The sequence below is a fragment of the Temnothorax curvispinosus genome, unplaced genomic scaffold (assembly GCF_003070985.1).
Source record: "Temnothorax curvispinosus isolate PA1 unplaced genomic scaffold, ASM307098v1 QBEX01004382.1, whole genome shotgun sequence".
NCBI classification, from domain to species: Eukaryota; Metazoa; Arthropoda; class Insecta; order Hymenoptera; family Formicidae; genus Temnothorax; species Temnothorax curvispinosus.
The window spans coordinates 1-1,490 of NW_020214162.1; the positions used below are offsets into that span (position 1 = coordinate 1).

Below are 1,490 nucleotides of genomic sequence, written 5' to 3' on the forward strand. Positions count from 1 at the left end.
TAACCATTACGCGGAAAATACACACACATGCCATGGGACTCCAGCCTAAGTTACTACAAAATCCCGTTTACGCGAAGGAATTATCGTAAGTTACTACAGAAGTAACGCTCGCATAAACGTAGTATATGCGAGTTTGTCTGGATAGACCTTTAGAGAATCTTCGTGCTGGGCTCGATGATTCTTGAATTCATTCGCGAGAGAAAGGTATACGCAAATGTTGTTTTTACAGAAAAGTTGCAAGTCGATTGGCTATCGCATAGCTTTTAACCAATCAACTTCTAACGTTTCTGTAAGAGCAGAATTTTCGCATACGTTTCTCTTGCGAATAAATTCAAGAATCGAGCGTGTGAATCTAATACACCTATATACATATATACAATACATACTTACAAAATACAATTACCACTTACACATACAAAGATACAAAACATTTGGCAGTGATTGGCTCTTTTATGCTGGGTCTACAATGCGAGTCATAAAGTCGTGAGTCGCAAGAATTGACCAATCACAGTCGATTATTCTCCTCAAATTTGACTGTGATTAGTCAATTCTTGTGACTCACGACTTTGCGACTCGCATTGTAGACCCAGCATTAGAACCAACCAATCAACGCAGAGTGTTGATAAGACGAACAGTTGTGCAACAGTTGTGTCTGCTGAACGCGCCCATTGCATGAGGTCGTGACACGTATGTATGTATGTATGTATGTACTATGTATGTACATACATACAATTATCTTTTCACAGAGTTTTGTTTTGCTCGAGGATCGTTGAAGGACGATTAAACGAGTAATACGGCCTCCTTTTCAAATTTCCTGCTACAACGCGCATCTCCTCATCATGTTAAAGCGTAAACTGCCGAAGGATTGGATTACTGTCAATTCTAAAAGTCATCCGGACAGAGTGTATTACTTTAATGTGAAAACAAATAAATCTTCGTGGATTCAACCAACATTGGACGAGGCCAGCAAAGTATGTTACTTTTTATGGTTTATTTGTCTGCTGTAGAACACGTTAAATTGTATCCTTATTCTATAACTCTTAAAAGTTGTTAATTGTAAAGCATTTGTTGTATAGACATCTTTAGTAAATGAATGTAAAATTCACGAAGAAGAGGTTCATCGCAGTGCAATGACACCTGAGCGCAATGTTGAGAAAAAGGAAATATCCAATCGACGACGTTCGTATGATAAAATCTTGGACACCCCGCAAATGAAGGCCCTTAAAGCAAAGGTGCTGCAGAGATTAGAAGCCAGGAATAAGTCTTCTCCCTCGTCGTTAGAAGTTTCATATGCAAGGACAGTGGAAACTAAGAGAAGGAGTTTTCCTCCAAGAAACTCCTTTTCAAAGTTAAGGGATGATACATCAGTAACATCTCGAGACAAGAATGATAATGAAGTCACATTCACACCACAAATGCGGGTTCTTTATGAAAGAATTGAACAGAGAATTTCAAATGTATCTAGTCGAAATAAAACATTAAAGGAAGAC

General features: G+C 38.3%; 1 protein-coding gene across 1 annotated transcript in view; it reads left to right on the top strand.

Annotated features, from left to right (window-relative positions):
- Window positions 1-839: 839 nt before the first annotated feature.
- LOC112453459 overlaps window positions 840-1,490 on the top strand; it is a 3,313-nt gene continuing 2,662 nt past the window's right edge. Inside the window, exons 1-2 of the mRNA XM_025014245.1 lie at window positions 840-971; window positions 1,077-1,417. Of these exons, the coding sequence (XP_024870013.1) occupies window positions 840-971; window positions 1,077-1,417 (473 nt within the window). The remainder of the gene's footprint in view (window positions 972-1,076; window positions 1,418-1,490) is intronic.